Raw genomic sequence first — 14,291 nt, 5'->3', positions numbered from 1 at the left:
TTACAGGCATGCACCACCACGCCCGGCTAATTTTGTTTTTAGTAGAGACGGGGTTTATCCATGTTGGTCAGGCTAGTCTTGAACTCCCGACCTCAGGTGATCCACCCATCTCAGCCTCCCAAAATGCTGGGATTACAGGCATGAGCCACCGTGCCCGGCCGATGCTAAATACTGAAGAAAGTAAGTTTGTCCTCCTCCACCTCAGCCTCTGTCTCCTGCCTCTACTGTCTTAAATGCCTTCTCTGGAAGGGGCAAAAACCCTGAGCCAGGCTGAAAGTGGATTGTCTAGCTCTGAGGTTGTTTGAGGGCTTTTAGAGTGGAGAGTTTTCAGGAGACTGTGAAAAATTGTGCTGCTAAGAGCCAGGTTGGGAATCAAACACAAAAGTTTAGACCAAAAAGCTGTGGAGCCATTTATGATGATGAACAGGAAGGTGGCTTGGAAGCAAAGGCCTGACTTGGTTAAGTCTTGGGCTCTGCAAGCCCGTGTGTCCTCAGTGTCCTCTGTGACACCAAGCATACCCCTCACAGTACCTGTTTCCAGATCATTTGGATGATTCATTGCTTCTGCTCATTTCACCTTTGGCTTCTGGGAACATGGGCCCAGCCAGGCAGGATTAAGAGAGAAAGCAGAAAAAAATCTCTGTTTAATATTGGGCCAATTTCAGGACAGACCAATCTAGTCATCAAGTGAGGAGCAAGTCCTGGACATAGGTGCATCTTCAAGATCCCCCAAGGGTTTTTAAAACTGTTTTTGAGGCAGTTTTCCTTCTGCATTTAAATATTTTAATAACTTTTTCCTGATTACAAAAGTAATGCATATTCCAGGTAAGACACTTGGAAAACAGAACAACACAGAAAAAGCCCTCAGTGTCTATCCATCATCTGGAGACAGTCACTAACAATTTGGTATAGGCCCTTTCTTTGCACATGTACCTGAAAACATCTATATATAATTATTTTAATAAAACTTATACAGTGAAGAGATGAAATATCCTGCTTTTCTCACTTAACAAAGTATATCATGACTATTTCCCAAATCAACAAATCCTCCTCCTACATAAGTTTTAATGGCTACATGGTATTCTCTTCCCCTTATTTTGGACATCTGGATTGTTTCTCATTGTTTGCTATTAAATATCCCTGTTACATTCATCTTAGCACTTTTCTCTGCGTATCTCTTTAGGGATAGATTCCTAGAAATGGAATTGTTAGATCAGCTTATGCGGGTGTATTTTTAAGGTTTCTCCCTTTAGAAAAAGTTTTGTCTTTCACACTTCCAACAGGAAAGCACACATGCCTGTTTCCTCATACTTGGGACAGCATAAAACTTGCATTTATTCTCATTTTTGCTCCTCTTCCTTTTTCTTGGGAGTTTTTAAGGAATGCAGAACAAGGTGACTCAGCTAGTCCTGTCTGCCTTGCAGTCCCTGACTGACACCTTGCTTTTTCCCTTTTATTCTGGGCAGAGTGGTACCCTGAAAACAGCCCTGCTGGACTACATCAAACGCTGCCGTCCTGGAGACAGTGAGAAGCACAATATGATTGCCCTGTGCTTCAGCATGTGCCGGGAGATTGGCGAGAACCACGAGGCAGCTGCCCGCATCCAACTGAAATTGATTGAGTCTCAGCCCTGGGGTGAGTGAGGTCACAGCCGCACTACCAGAACAGTGCTGCTAGCTAGGTAAAATTCCTTTTTTTTTTTTTTTTTTTTTTGAGACAGAGTCTCGCTCTGTCCCTAGGCTGGAGTGCAGTGGCACGATCTCAGCTCCCTGCAACCTCCGCCTCCCAGGTTCAAGTGATTCTCCCGCCTCAGCCTCCCGAGTAGCTGGGATTACAAGCACCTGCCACCACTCCCGGCTAATTTTTTGTATTTTTAATAGAGATGGGGTTTGACTATGTTGGCCAGGCTGGTCTTGAACTCCTGACCTGGTGAACCGCCCACGTCGGCCTCCCAAAGTGCTGGGATTACAGGCGTGAGCCACCATGCCCGGCCCTGGATAAAATTCTTATAGCAAAGGACAAGAGCCCATGAGATGGGCTATTAGAATCTTGAGGTAGGTGGCCCGGCACAGTGGCTCATGCCTGTAATCCTAGCACTTTGGGAGGCCAAGGCAGGTGGATTGCCTGAGCTCAGGAGTTCAACACCAGCCTGGGCAACATGGTGCAATCCTGTCTCTACTAAAATACAAAAAAAAAAATAGCCAGGTGTGGCGGTGTGCGCCTGTAATCCCAACTACTTGGGAGGCTGAAGCAGGTGGATCACTTGAACCCAGGAGGCGGAGGTTGCAGTGAGCCAAGATCACACCATTGCACTCCAGCGTAGGTGACAGAGTGTGACTCCGTCTCAAAAAAAGAATCTTGAGGTGGATATGTCACTCAGCAGGACCCCCACTTGGGCAGACAGATGGAATGGAGACTTTGAAGGCATTTGCAATTTAGGATTGTACTCTTGGATCTATAGCCTATATATCCAGGATATCATCCACCAGGAACCAACATGCACGTTGATACCATGTAAGCCTTCCTTGATATTTTGGAGAAATGAGGCATTAGAAGGGGCACTGAATCCTACTCCGGAGTGAAGTTACAATAAGCGTATGCATTTCTGGCCCAATAACCTTTATCTGAGTGAGGTGTTCCTGCCTGCCTGTGAACATGGCTGGGATGTTTCTATTCTAGCCACCATCACGATGAGTAGGATGAGAACAGTCAGCTTTGGGAGTCAGACTCGGCAAATCTTCTTTATTTCCCCTTTATTTCCCCTACAGAGGACAGCCTCAAGGATGGGCACCAGCTGAAACAACTGCTGCTGAAGGCCCTGACTCTGATGTTGGATGCAGCAGAGAGTTACGCCAAGGTAACCCAAAGGCTTTTTCCAGACTGGCCTTGGGACTTGCTGTCTGCAGTAAAATTATTTTCTTTTCTCCTTGGGCTCTTTCCAGGTGAAGGGGGAGGGCATCATAGGCCAACCAGGAACAGAAGGGGTGAATACCGTTGCGAGGGTTCACACAGGAGGTGACAACTAGGTCTTTCTCTACTGTGCCTCTCTCCACCCTTGTTCCTCAGGACTCCTGTGTGCGACAGGCCCAGCACTGTCAGCGGCTCACCAAGTTGATAACTCTGCAGATTCACTTTCTGAACACTGGCCAGAACACAATGCTCATCAACTTGGGCCGCCACAAGCTGATGGACTGTATTCTGGCCCTACCTCGGTTCTACCAGGTGAGCAAGAAAGCAAACTGTAGCCAGCACTGCTAGCATCCTCTCTCCTTCTGTCCCACTCATGGAACCCAGAGGTAAGGTCTCAGGGCTAGTGACAGAACCAGGACAGTCCAGTTCTGATTTAACTCTCTGATACCAACATAAAATGGCAATTTGATGTATTTCTCTCTAGTATATTGTTGGGCAGAGGTTAGAGAATGGTAAGACAGTGCTGTCTCCCTTTCCTGTGCTATTAGGCCAGCAGAGAGGCAGATACCTTTGGCCCTTTAACCCCAGGCTGCAGACTGGTACTGGCCCATGGCCTGCTAGGAACCAGGCCGCACAGCAAGTGAGCACCGTAGGCAAGCAAGCATTACTACCTGCACACCACCTCCTGTCAGATCAGTGACAGGACTATATTTTTATAGGAGCATGAACCCTGTTGTGAACTGCACATGCAAGGGTTTCTTATGAAAATCTAATGCCTGATGATCTGAGGTGGAACATTTTCATCCCGAAACCATCCCCTCCCAGTCTGTGGAAAAATTGTCCTCCAGGGAACCTGTCACTGATGCCAAAAAGGTTGGGGACCACTGCCTTAAGACAGTTGAGGTTCGGAGTAATACTCTTGCTAGTGGTCCTGCAAGAACCTCCTAGCCCCAGCAGTTACAGAATGGCACACTCAGGTTAGTACAGCAAGTCAGGGAGATTGGTTCTAGCCCTTTAAAGAAGTGGATTATCAGGGAATCAGCCCTTTCACTGTTCCTCATACTGCTGAGTTAATGGGAATAATATATTCTTAGCAGTTTCAATTCATTGTGAGGAAGATAAAACACTGAAAGAAGCTAGGCATGGTGGCATATGCCTGTAGTCCCAGATATGCAGGAGGCTGAGGCAGAAGGATCTTGAGCCCAGGAATTTCTGGTCTAGCCTGGGCAACATAGTGAGACCCTGTCTTTTTTAAAAAAGGGTTTAAGATAATTTGGGGATTTATGAGAGGGAAAATGCCAAACACACACCTGACTTTTCACCACCTCTGATACATAGAGCCTTTTAACATAATTGGTAATGATCATATTCACTACATGAGTGAGTATACAGTATTGTTTTCTACAACAGTTTGTTTTTGATTTTACATCAGATGGGCTCTGACGGTGTCCTTCTTCACCTCTCCTTTTAAGGCTTCTATTGTGGCTGAGGCCTATGATTTTGTTCCAGATTGGGCTGAAATTTTATACCAGCAAGTGATTCTTAAAGGAGACTTTAATTACTTGGAAGAATTTAAGCAGCAAAGGTTATTAAAGTCCAGTATATTTGAAGAGATTTCCAAAAAGTAAGTATTAAAAGTTGACTGTAAACATTGCTCCTTGCCTCTGCTTTGAGGTGAGACAAGTGTAAGAATTTTATGGCTAAGTACACCATGCCTTTAGATTACCTCTACTTAAAATGGCAAAGCAGTATCAAGAATCCTTAGAAGGAAGTCTTTTAACAGATTTATGCAAAGAGATCAACAAGAACAGTTTGCTCATAGTGCTTTGTACTTTAAAATGGGAGGATAGCTACTCAGTGCCAAAAACCTAAAACACTGGCCAGGCCCAGTGGCTCATGCCTGTAATCCCAGCACTATGGGATGCCGAGGCGGGAGGATCACTTGAGGTCAGGAGTTTGAGACCAGCCTCGCCAACATGGTGAAACCCTGTCTCTACTAAAAATACAAAAATTAGCTGGGTGTGGTGGCCGGCGCCTGTAGTCCCAGCTACTCAGGAGGCTGAGGCAGGAGAATCACTTGAACCTGGGGACAGAGGCTGCAGTAAGCTGAGATCATGCCACTATACTCCAGCCTGGCAACAGAGTGTAACTCTTGTCTCAAAAAAAGAAACGAAAAACACTAAAACATCAGAGGTGCCTTTTGGAGTACTAAACTTACTCTATAAGGTGAGCATTAACATACTCATTTTTAAAGAAATATTTTATCAAGCACCCCTAATACTAGTCTGAGATAACCCAGACTCCAGCACCCTCTCCTCTATAGGTAATAGTAAGTGGTACTTCGGAGCTGACAGCCCTCACTCAAAATACAGTATCCTAAGGTGGGCACAGTGGTGCACACTTGTAGTCCTAGTTACTCAGAAGGCTGCAAGAGAAGCAGCTGAGCCCAGGAGTTCACACTCTGAAAAGCCACTGTACTCCAGCCTGGGCAACACAGTGAGACCTCCATCTTTTATTTAAAAGAAAAAAAAAAAAGGGCAGGCACAGTGACTCACGCCTGTAATCCCAGCACTTTGGGAGGCCAAGGCAGGCAGGTAACTTGAGGCCAGGAGTTCAACACCAGCCTAGCCAACATAGCAGAACGTTGTCTCTACTAAAATTACAAAAATTAGCCAGGGTGGTGACACACTCATGTAATCCCACCTACTCGGGAGGCTGAGGCACAACAATCACTTGAACCCAGCAGGTGGAGGTTGCAGTGAGCCAAGACTGCTCCTCTGCACTCCAGCCTGGGCAACAGAGTAAGACTGTCCCAAACAAAACAAAACAAAACAAAAAAAACAGTATCTTAACCTGTACATTATGTTTCTTTATCTAGATATAAACAACATCAGCCTACTGACATGGTCATGGAAAACCTGAAGAAATTACTCACATATTGTGAAGATGTTTACCTGTATTACAAGTTGGCATACGAACACAAGTTTTATGAAATTGTAAATGTGCTTCTGAAAGACCCTCAGACAGGTTGCTGTCTAAAGGACATGCTAGCAGGTTAGATGATTTCATAGGTGTCTGTTTTCTTGTACTGTTAGCAGATTCTGACAGATGTGATGAGAAGAAGAATGCATTGGAGATCTTTGCTAAAGTTGAACAATCCCGGTACTGTACCATATCAGTCCTTTGTGGGTAGTAGGTAGCAAGTAAGAAACGAAACTTTTCAGGAGGAAATTCCTATTTAAAATAGATTGATTTTAGATGATTGTTCATCCACACCATTTTAATTTTATATAGATACTAGTATTAAGATCAAAAGCTTCCTCTTCCTCAGGACAGCTTCTACTTTAGATGATCCAATAATGATTAAAGAATACCTGTACCTGCAGATTCCAGTTTCAAAGAAATTTAATTATTATTTACACAGTTAAGGAACAGGTGATACATTTTCATTTGTTAGAAACTGATCTTTCTGTAATAAAATAGATTTTCAATTCAGTGTATGTCATTATTACTGCTAAGGAAATCTTAGCCCTTGTCTGCCTTAAAGGAATCTTTATTTAATTTACTGTAATTATTGCTGTGTAGTCACTACTTTTTGTTAATTTCTCAAATCACTTAGATGGTCTTGTTTTCCACTTAGTAGGTAGTCTACAGAGCTTTGACGTTCCTATTTCCTATTTTCCTAAGAGAAATTTAAAACATCTTTTGTTCTTACTTAGGGGAATAAAAAAACACTAACCACACATTTGGTTAAACTGCTTAGGAGAAGACATAATAAAGATTCCCCAATCTATACTTAACAGCCATAAACCTGAGTTACAGGCTCAATTACTCCAAATAAATAATAGTTCTTATAGGTACTTAATTAATTAGGCCTTGGTATCTAAATAACAAAATAATTTCCCCAAATAAGAGGAAGGCAGCCCTATACCTTTGTTGCTCTATGGTGACAATATAAGGACCTGGCAAATCACTCACGTTTTAAAGCTGTAACTATGTCAAGCATTTATTAAGATTTAGTATATAGAGAACGTAGAGAACTGTACCCCCAAGAGCTGTGTTCTATGCTCTCAAAAAGTATCTCTTGGGAGGTAACACAAAATTTAAGTCCTCACAACAGTGATTTTATTAAATTAGTTGCTTTATAAAACATTGCAGATGTCATAATTGTTAACATAACAATTTACCAAACTGTAGTTAACTGGTGCAGTTTGCTGAGCATGTTTTATAAAGGAAAGGAAATGCCAAAACCCTAGTAAAGTTGTTCCATTGCAGCCTAAGAGAACAAAGATTTGTTTCTCAGACACTTAAATCAGGCAAATAAAAATAAGTTTCCCTCCCCCACCTGAAGCAGTTCATCAGTAGAAATAGCCTGATAAATAACTAGACAGTCTTTGCACTCGAGAGATTCCACAACATGTAATGCAATAATGGAAAGGTTTACCTTCTTTAGCTTCAAAGTTGGAGGGTTTTGGTCATTTTAATTTTATATCAAACTAGTGCTTTTCAGCCGCAGTATCTTCACTCTGAGATAAGCAGTCTTCTTCACAATGTATTTTTAATATCCTCATGTTCAATTTTAAGACAAAGCAATTTTAATACTAGGTGCACACCACATGCCCTTGCTGCAAACTGCTTTTCTTGACAAGTTATGAAGTAGTTCAAGGAGGTATGGTTAAGGCTGTATTACTGAATGGTGCTGGTAAATACTACACAATTTTTTTTGTCATGTTGCAACCTTGTTTCCAATTTAGCGACTGCTGCTATGAAATCGGATAGCAACAACAACAACATTATTAGGTTTTGAACTATGATTTAGTAGCAACTTAGGTTCCCAATTTTAACCCCTTGGCAGCAAGATCCAAGTTCCCTCATTTGCACATTAGCACCTAAGTGTCAAGGGGTTAAATAACCAGCACAAAAGATACTGCACTTCTGATTGTAGCATTTGGCAGAACTGAAAGGAAAGGAAGTTGTGCTACATGTTCAAGGGATTGTGGGCAACATAAAGATGACACCAAGAAAAGATAAAATGTCACATGAAGTCTTCATAGTCTTGTACATATCCTCCATCATAACCACCATAATCTGCCAGATCATCTTTCATGGTGGCTTTTAATCCCCCTCCAGGAACCACACCTTTCTTCTTCTTTTTGGCTTTGCTTTGCTAAAGATGAAAGAGAGTTAATTCATGAAACTTTGTGTGCTATGGGCATCTTATCTGGTACAGCAACCCTCATAAACACACAAAAACCTTTGGTCCCAGAAACACTAGTTCTGTAAGGGACATCCGAGCCTACATGTTTTGGACCTGAACAGGTCTCCCAGAGTCAGTCTCTCCAAAACTTGATCTGGGTCCTTGGTCCTGCTCTGGATACCTAGCCCACCAGCAGGGGTTATAAGTTAGTGGTAGAAAGCCTTAACTTCACTGAAGCAAATTTAGAAAAGTGTGGATAAGTACCCCCCCCCCCCCCCAATTTAAAATCACAAAGCTAACCTTTACTTGATATACTTCTCTTACTTTACTCTTATAAATACTCTGCAAAGTGAGTATTATTGTCCCTATTTTAGAAGGGAGAAGACTGAAGCTTAGAAAAGCTGATTTACCTATACCTATTAAGTAGCAGTGCTAGTATTTGAACCCAGTCTGTGATTTCAGCAATTTCTATTAACTCAGAAAAGGGGAACATGTCTGGAAACAAAAGGACAGTAATAGCACCCATACTCCTCTTCTAGTCTAAGTTAAATGGTATTAGTGAGTTGCTTGACTTTTAATTAGGACAGGCTCCTATTATATTTGTTGACTGTTAGACCTATAACCCCACTCTAATTTAATACACATTTCCCTACACAGCTTGCTCTTACCTTTTCTTGCTTCTGTTTTTCACTGCAAAGCACAGTCAGTGAATTGGTAATTTTTTTCAAGTCATCAATTTCCACTTAAAAAAAAAAGGGCATACCATTAAACTTGAATTTTTAAGCATTTTGAAAAGTTAAAGCTAAATATGTACATTCCATATATATCTATATATCCCAAAATGTACCTTCCAAAAGTGTTATGAGAAATCCAATTTGTTCATTGTTAAACTTCAGTAACTTTGAAAGGACCATGAATTTCTCCTCTTTAAACATATGGTGGCCGGGCACAGTGGCACATGCCTGTAATCCCAGCATTTTGGGAGGCCTAGGTGGGTGGATCACTTAAGCCCAGGAATTCGAGACCAGCTTGGGCAACACAGCTAGACCCTGTCTCTTGAAAACAAAATTCATTGTATTTATAATGATGACCTGTAATCACCAACACACCATTGCTCAACCAAAGAGAAACTGTCTTTATAGCTCACAATGCTCCCTACTATCCTTCCTCAATCTAAACAAATGGGGGAGGATAACATGCCCTTCCATTAACACACCCCCAGTAATCAGGGAGAACAGACAAATAAACATGCAATGACAATTATTATTATTATTATTTTTGAGATGGAGTCTCACTCTGTCACCCAGGCTGGAGTGCAGTGACGCGATCTCGGCTCACTGCAACCTGCGCCTCCCGGGTTCACACCATTCTCCTGCCTCAGCCTCCCGAGTAGCTGGGACTACAGGCGCCCACCAACATGCCCAGCTAATTTTTTGTATTTTTAGTAGAGACGGGGTTTCACTGTGTTAGCCAGGATGCTCTTGATCTCCTGACGTGATCCGCCTGCCTTGGCCTCCCAAAGTGCTGGGGTTACAGGTGTGAGCCACCGCACCCGGCCTATTTTATTTTTTTTTGAGACAGAGTCTCGCTTTGTCACCAGGCTGGGGTACAGTGGCATGATCTCGGCTCACTACAATCTCCACCTCCCAGATTCAAGTGATTTTCCTGCCTCAGCCTCCCGAGTAGCTGGGATTACAGGTGCGTGCCACCATGCCCAGCTGATTTTTGTGTTTTGTTTTTTTTTTTAATAGAGATGGGGTTTTACCATGTTGGCAAGGTTAGTCTCAAACTCCTGACCTCAGGTGATCTACCAGCCTCAGCCTCCCAAAGTGCTGGCATTACAGGCATGAGCCACCACGCCCAGCCAGAATGACAATTCTTAAACCTACAATGACAACACCCTATCCCATGATGTCTCCATTTTCTTGCACGGGAACTACAATGAGAACAGTGACCATCTCTATGTCCTACCAAGAAATAGTCCTGTTCAGTGGACAGCATTATCAGCCTTATAAAAATATGAAGCTGGAAAGAGACACCAGTTTTTAGCTACCAGAAAGTGTTCAGTTTTGGTTAGAGAACACCTCCAAAAACCAGAAAAAAAATAGTACATGCAGAATAAAATGTCAACTCCGGGCACATTACCAGTCAAATGTAGAACCCTCAGCTTAGTGATAATTTCTCAAAGAAAACCCAATTCATTGTGTAGGATTCCTTTTTCTCCATCTTAAAAACTGCAAATAGGCTGGGCGCGGTGGCTCACACCTATAATCCCAGTACTTTGGGAGGCCAAGGCAGGGGGATCACCTGAGATCAGGAGTTCCAGAGCAGCCTGGCCAACATGGTGAAACCCCGTCTCTACTAAAAATACAAAAAATTAGCCGGGCGTGGTGGCAGGCGCCTGTAATCCCAGCTACTCAGGAGGCTGAGCAGGAGAATTGCTTTTTTTTTTTTTTTGAGACGGAGTCTCACTTGGTCACCCAGGCTGGAGTGCGGTGGCACGATCTCAGCTCACTGCAAGCTTTGCCTCCCAGGTTCACGCCATTCTCCTGCCTCAGCTTCACCTTGTTAGCCAGGATGGTCTACAATCTCCTGACCTCATGATCCGCCTGTTTCGGCCTCCCAAAGTGCTGGGATTACAGGCATGAGCCACTGCGCCAGACCAGGAGAATTGCTTTAACCCAGGAGGCAGAAGTTGCAGTGAGCTGAGATCGTGCCTCTGCATTCCAGCCTGGGCAACAATGCAAGACTCCATCACAAAAACAACAACAACAACAAAAAAAACTGCAAATACTAGCAAAACCAGTCCCTTCCATACATTCCTGCTTCACCACCCATGGCTGTCACTCCCATTCACCCTGCCCTGAAATGTATGACTCCTATCAAGGTGTGGCACCACAACCACGGACCCAGAGAATAGGTGCCAGCCCTGTCACTCAACTTGCACCTTGTCTAATTCTGATTTGTAAAAGACAGTGGCTGAAGTCTCACCCAACCCATATCCTACAGTGCCAGAGACCTTTTCCCTCAAAAGATACTTCCCAGCCCCTCTCAAGTGATAATCAGATAAAAATAATAGGCCAGTGTTTTATTAGCTGCTTTGCTGACAAGCCCAGGTATCTCTTAGGGAAGCCATTGTAAAACAAGAAGTCCTCCTACCCCTACAAACAAACAAAAAGATCCAGCACTCAAATTCACTGTGTATCTGCAGAACAACATTCACAAGGTAATTGCTAAAAACAGCAAATCATGAGTCTGTATTATAGTATCCTTGAAAATAAAAAATAACCTTCAACCTCCTGAAGAGAACATCCTACTAAAAATCTACCCAGAGGGGCTAGAAATTAGAATTACTTACATGAAATACACACATCTCGAACTAAGACTTCCAAAAAACTGGCATAATATAGTGACTTCTCATATTGTGTAATTTTATCTTTTAGTAACTTTCCAAACTCTGTAAAGTCATCTCTTGAAGATGGGTTCATAGCATCTATTCCATAAACTGTATTATTAACACCTGTAGGAGAAAAGAAGCACTGAAAAGTATTAGGAGGTTAGGATTTTTAAAAATGAAACCTTACAAGCCAACAGCTATCTGAATAATCCTGTTGTTTCATTCTAAAGCAGGGGCTCTGAACCTGGAGCCACTGGAGTCATTGGATAGAATGGCTGGGGGAGGGGGGAGGGGGGTTACAAACTTAAATCAGAAAAAAAGTTACATCTTTATTAACCTCTAATTCAGCATTTCCTTCAGTTTCAATTGACTGGCAACAAATCACAGTGGTATTAGCAAAACTTGACTTACCAGGAGAGATCACACTCTCCTGACATTACAGATATCTTACAATATTAATATTGTTCAGTCATAATTACTCTCAAACGACATTATTTATTAGATGTGCCACTACACCTGATTTAATGCATCGATAAGGAAGCATATAATTCTGTATCACAAATTTGTCATTTTAGTATTTTGACATCTATTTATATATAACAGGTTTTCTTTATAAATAAGTACCCTTTATTCATTTAAAAACAATATATCAAGGCCAGACACAGTGGCTCACACCTGTAATCCCAGTGTTTTGTTTGGGAGGCCTAAGAGGAAGGATCGCTTGAGGCCAGGAGTTTGAGACCAGCCTGGGCAACACAGCAAGACCTCATCTACAAAAAAAATTTTTTAATTAGCCAGGTGCGGCTAGACGCAGTGGCTAACACCCGTAATCCCAACACTTTGGGAGGCCTAGGCAGGCGGATCACCTGAGGTCAGGCGTCCGAGAGACAAGCCTGGCCAACATGGTGAAACCCCGTCTCTACTAAAAATACAAAAATTAGCCAGGCATGGTGGTGGCATGTATCTGTAATCCCAGCTACTTGGGAGGCTGAGGCACGAGAATCACTTCAACCCAGGAGGCGGAGGTTGCAATGAGCCGAGACTGCACCACTGCACTCCAGCCTGGGTGACAGAGTGAGACTCTGTCTCAAAAAAATAAATAAAATTAGCCAGGTGTGGTGATATTCACCTGTAGCCCTCGCTACCCGGGAGGCTGAGGTGGGAGGAATGCTTGAGCCCAGGAGTTTGAGGCTGCAGTGAGCTATGGTCATGCCACTGCATTCCAGACTGGATGACTGAGCAAGACCCTTTCTCTAAAAACAAAACACAACATATTACATTACAAAAGGGATACTCTGTTCTTGTCCAAGAACACCCCCACAGTAAAGTGGGGAGAGAGGGAACAAAAAGAATAAGAAACAAAGATGGATCCTGTGAAAGTATTTGTCTAACTCCAGAAGCTAAGCAGGGGTAAACATGTTAAATCCCAATAGAAGAAATCTGGCCTAGGCTGTGCATGGTGGCTCACGCCTGTAATCCCAGCACTTTAGGAGGCCAAGGCGGCAGATCACTTGAGCTCAGGAGTTCAACAACAGCCTGGGCAGCATGGTGAAACCTTGTATCTACAAAAAAAACCCCAAAAAACAAAAATTACCCAGGCGTGGTGGCATGCGCCTGTAGTCCCAGCTACTTGGGAGGCTAAGGTGGGAGGATGGCTTGAGCCCAGAGGCAGAGGTTGCAGTGAGCCGATCTCGGCCACTGTCCTCTAGCCTGGGTGACAGAGCCAGACCCTGTTAGAAAAAAAAAAAATCTGGCCTAGATGAGTTTTACACTAAGAGAAGTATGCTGCTGTATCCTCCATGTCAAGTAGATCAGTTATTAACAATATTACATGTGGTATTTTAGTATGAGAAACACAACAGTAAAATCCTAAACAATGACTATATGAATGCATGTTTTTACCTTTTAGTCTATAACAGGTGTCCCATGCTAGGCTTTATGCACACTTCATAAACCTGCCTCTTTAATAAACACATGGGCAGCTTTTACCATCCTAGGAAGACACATAATAACAGCCAAGAGCTCTCTATAATTAGATGAGTGCAGTTAAGACCTGCCAAGCATACAATGGTGCACAGGAGCATTCAAAGCAACTCCTGGTATTTGTACAGATCCACTGACAGATAAGGTCATACTTCCCCATGAAAAGGAAAACAATCACTACAGTCAGCCTGTTGATCTGTTTCAGAGTAGAGAAAGTATGAAAGTGGGGGAGGGGTATCAGAATAACTAGAGCTTTCCTTCTTGGCTATAAATTTCAGTGATTTAACTGTTTCAACATGATCTTCTGCTCTGAAAAGTACTCAACAGGTAACGATAACTTGGTTAAATGAAGCGAGGGCTTTGACTATTTCTCTAGCCATGTCTCTTACTCTGGAACACTCTGAATTTATCTATTTATAGGATCCTGCACTTTTATCTCACGCACTAACCACAGCTGCAGACACCGCACAAAGAAATGGAGGCCCTCTAAAGATAGGGCATGGTAAGGGCAAAGAAGGGTTGCAGAAGGAAATGACACTGAGCACAAGAAGGCACAGCAAAAGCTGCATGCCTCACCTGGAGCAACATCCTACTGTCTAAGTCTTAAGACAACAGGACAGCTCTACAGTCCATTTCAAAGCTACAGACCTCACATTTCATGCAAATTTCATCCAGCTGATAAAAATATTCTATGCAGTAGTGTACTTCATCTGAGTCTACTCCTTTTTGCCCTTCTTGCATTGCTATCAATGACTTATCTTAATAATCTTTTACTCAAAACAATTATTCAAAAATCTGAACATG

At 42.9% G+C, this 14,291-nt stretch overlaps 2 protein-coding genes across 6 annotated transcripts in view; one reads left to right on the top strand and one right to left on the bottom strand.

Annotated features, from left to right (window-relative positions):
• The window catches only part of SPG11 (SPG11 vesicle trafficking associated, spatacsin), a 101,107-nt gene extending 94,702 nt beyond the window's left edge, over positions 1-6,405 (top strand). For 3 of the 4 annotated variants that reach the window (XM_055363588.2, XM_031002526.3, XM_055363589.2), the window contains 5 exons: positions 1,467-1,635; positions 2,769-2,857; positions 3,067-3,222; positions 4,383-4,534; positions 5,789-6,405. In XM_055363588.2, the coding sequence (XP_055219563.1) occupies positions 1,467-1,635; positions 2,769-2,857; positions 3,067-3,222; positions 4,383-4,534; positions 5,789-5,969 (747 nt within the window). In that variant the 3' untranslated portion in view covers positions 5,970-6,405. Of the gene's footprint in view, positions 1-1,466; positions 1,636-2,768; positions 2,858-3,066; positions 3,223-4,382; positions 4,535-5,788 lie in introns of those variants that run through there. The other variant, XR_010131173.1, reaches the window with a different exon arrangement.
• Positions 4,447-14,291, bottom strand: part of EIF3J (eukaryotic translation initiation factor 3 subunit J) — a 28,086-nt gene continuing 18,241 nt past the window's right edge. For both annotated transcript variants that reach the window (XM_031002527.3, XM_063698981.1), the window contains 3 exons: positions 11,466-11,627; positions 8,776-8,849; positions 4,447-8,077 (listed from right to left, as the gene is read on the bottom strand). In XM_031002527.3, the coding sequence (XP_030858387.3) occupies positions 7,946-8,077; positions 8,776-8,849; positions 11,466-11,627 (368 nt within the window). In that variant the 3' untranslated portion in view covers positions 4,447-7,945. The remainder of the gene's footprint in view (positions 8,078-8,775; positions 8,850-11,465; positions 11,628-14,291) is intronic.

Source organism: Gorilla gorilla, chromosome 16 (genome assembly GCF_029281585.2).
Source record: "Gorilla gorilla gorilla isolate KB3781 chromosome 16, NHGRI_mGorGor1-v2.1_pri, whole genome shotgun sequence".
Classification (NCBI taxonomy): domain Eukaryota; kingdom Metazoa; phylum Chordata; class Mammalia; order Primates; family Hominidae; genus Gorilla; species Gorilla gorilla.
The sequence above is the reverse complement of the archived record's forward strand: the minus strand, read 5'-3'. Positions and strand labels throughout refer to the sequence as shown.